The sequence below is a fragment of the Austrofundulus limnaeus genome, unplaced genomic scaffold (assembly GCF_001266775.1).
Source record: "Austrofundulus limnaeus strain Quisiro unplaced genomic scaffold, Austrofundulus_limnaeus-1.0 Scaffold22, whole genome shotgun sequence".
In the NCBI taxonomy this organism is placed as follows: Eukaryota; Metazoa; Chordata; class Actinopteri; order Cyprinodontiformes; family Rivulidae; genus Austrofundulus; species Austrofundulus limnaeus.
This window is the reverse complement of record NW_013952424.1, coordinates 850,499-853,383: the sequence shown is the minus strand read 5'-3', so window position 1 is coordinate 853,383 and position 2,885 is coordinate 850,499. Positions and strand designations below refer to the sequence as shown.

General features: G+C 39.1%; 1 protein-coding gene across 2 annotated transcripts in view; it reads right to left on the bottom strand.

The window, feature by feature from the left end:
- The window catches only part of LOC106514729 (mitogen-activated protein kinase kinase kinase 12), a 32,729-nt gene that overhangs the window by 7,438 nt on the left and 22,406 nt on the right, over positions 1-2,885 (bottom strand). For both annotated transcript variants that reach the window (XM_014004131.1, XM_014004130.1), the window contains exons 5-7: positions 2,294-2,452; positions 847-1,005; positions 583-691 (exon numbers count right to left, since the gene is read on the bottom strand). In XM_014004131.1, coding sequence (XP_013859585.1) covers positions 583-691; positions 847-1,005; positions 2,294-2,452 — 427 coding nt within the window. The remainder of the gene's footprint in view (positions 1-582; positions 692-846; positions 1,006-2,293; positions 2,453-2,885) is intronic.

Genomic DNA, 2,885 nt, shown 5'->3' with positions numbered 1-2,885 from the left:
GCATAGTACACATGATTTTACACATTTTGTCTCATAACTGGCCTATTTTCTTTTGAACTTGGCTCAGCCAAAGAGAAACAGGAAGTGATGTCAAAGGGGAATGTCTGCATGTAAACAGAGCGTTGTTACAACAGCTAAGAGAAGAACTTGATGTTTCTTTAGATTATTTTGAGTTTCTATCAAAGAAAGATTAAGAAGCATTAAAGTTTAAATAATTTTGTTTTAATAAACAAAGACCAGAGAGTTTATTTTATTAGAGTTCCCCTTTGATGTCACTTCCTGTTTCACTTTGGCTGAGCCAAATCCAAAAGAAAATAGGCCAGTTATGAGACAAAATGTGTAAAATCATGTGTACTATGCCAATTTTCTTCAGAATAACGATGTTTTCTTTGACTTTTTGTATTTGAAGGATAGACATGTCAGAGGCACTTTAAGACTTAAGAAATAGATAATTAAATTAACCAAAGTGTTTATTTTATTTGTATAATGACATGCTCAAAACGGTAATGAGTGAGTTATTGACTGAAAAAACAAATAAACAAACACTTATTCAGTTTTGAAAACAGGATAAAAAATGCTCACCTGTGATTGAAAGTAGGTTTCTTGTGGTGTTGACAAAATATCTGCAGAGGCGATGTCCAGATGAAGAAGTATCTGTCGAAACGAAGGTCTGTTTCTTGGTTTGCAGTTCCTGGGAACAATTTACATTTTGCTTTATTAGCATTTGTGTGTTTTAAAATACATTTTTATAGTGTTTTATATGGGTGACCATTTACTCTGTCAAAAACGTGTTTAACAGTGTATTTTACAGTTTCCTTTTTACAATTTCCCCCTCCTCCTCCTCACCAGCATTGCTTCAGGAGCAGTTTGAAGCTGTCTGGACAGCTGTCAGGTACCGGCAGCTGCAGACTGTTGTTTCCCACTCCCCAGATGATAGCAGAGGAGTCCACGTCCTTGTAGGGCACCTCCCCCGTCAGCATCTCCCACAGCACAACGCCAAACGACCTTCAGGAAAACGGGGCACAGCTTCTTTCAAACACGATGCTACTCAAGCAGCGAAAAACAGACAAAAGCAGCGTGTAATGTCGCACTTTCATTCCTGTAATTGGTTTTGTTTTAAAATGTTTCATTTGAAAGTTGCAAGACATCATTTAATTAAAAAATGCTGCGTTTTATTAATTATAGTGATAGTAAGTTAAAAAATTAGAAGAAATTCCTACGACTAAACATAATATTTAAATAACTTTTGAGAATTAAAAAGAAAAAAATGAATGTGCTTAATTTGTGTTTGGTGTAGCAACACACCAGCCTCATGGGAAGTGTAACCATGGAAAGCCTGTTGCTGGTAATGCCTTGAGTTACTGTAGCGACCGTGTACAGTATCCAAGGTGCCAGTCGCATCACTTAGATGCTCGAGGGCTCGTGATGCTCTATTTGCATGATGTGTCTTTTTTTAGGATGACTCTGRCTTGTGATAACGATGCACAAGAACAGAAGGTTTGATACTGATTTTAATTTGACTTTACTTTTACTTTAAATGTACAAATTTTACTTGTGCCAAAATAAAGACRTCTTTACACATTGTTAGCTCTTGAAATACACGTTATGTATTTTTCACACAAAATCCAAAAAGGATTTGCAGCAGCTGTTGCTTCATATCAGAACAAACACGTTTTTATGGGTACAACATATGACAGAGCTTAACCACAGTCTGTTCATTTCCAACTCCCTTTTTGTGCAACTACCAAGTGATTTACATAGATTTAAACAAAAAAACGTACCCTACACGCCCAGGCTTTGCTTTCTTTTTGCATCAAAAGCATTTTAATCCTATTTTCACTCTCGGCTAATGCAGTGCTGGCCGAGGGCCAACCCGTCCGAAGGCTCGGAAGGTTATTCCAGCCTCTCCTGAGCACTGCAGCATCTGGCAGATCAATTATTAAATTAGCCAGCGTTTCTTTCAGGATGGCGAGGAAGACTGATGGAGGGATGTAGTAAAAGGAGAAAGCGGGAGGCAGAGAGTGTACTAAACGGGGGGGATGGGGGTTTGGAGGAGAATCAAGACTTAACATAGGGCAACCCATCAGATACGACAGAGACCCTATAGAGTTTCATGTAATGAGATATTATACATCATACTGAATAGATTGCCTGGAAACAGGATCTTTTGTGCTGCGCTGTAGTAGACTGCAGCTAATGAGATTTTATGTTGATTTTGTTGGCTGATAAGTCAAATCATGAAGGGAAATTCAAAAATTCAAAAAGGACAGTGTAGAAAGGCTACGGCACCTACCAAATATCCACCTTCTCTGAAACGGGTTCGTTCCGGATGACCTCAGGAGCCATCCAGGCTACGGTCCCAGCAAAAGACATCTTGGTGCTTTTGTCACTCAGCTCCTTTGATGTACCGAAATCAGATATCTTCACAGCATCGTCATAGGTGATGAGCATGCTGGAATTAAATGAGAGATTTTGTTGTATTTACCTGTTTGAGCTCACGATAAATTTAAACCAGCTAAAGCAGAAAGTGCTGCTAAAACAGATATAACTGTAATCCACGTACAATGTAGCCTGGTTAAAACCTGGACTATCGGCTATAGAGACGCGATTCTTGCTGGAGGCGTGGCCTCTGTTGAAGTTTAAAATGATTGGATCAGTTGGCTGCAACGTATGTCGCTGTGAAGGAGGCTAAGCTGAGAAGCTAACCGGAAATCGTGTGCACTGTAAACAACCCTACTGAGAGGAGAGAGGTACCGAGCTGAACGAGACGACTGTAAATGAGAGCTGCTGCTTTGTCAGACAAATTTAAAGGGGCAATAGTATGTGTTCCTCAGGCATACATTTAAATACTATACCATAATAAAGTATATATGTCACCTTTAGCT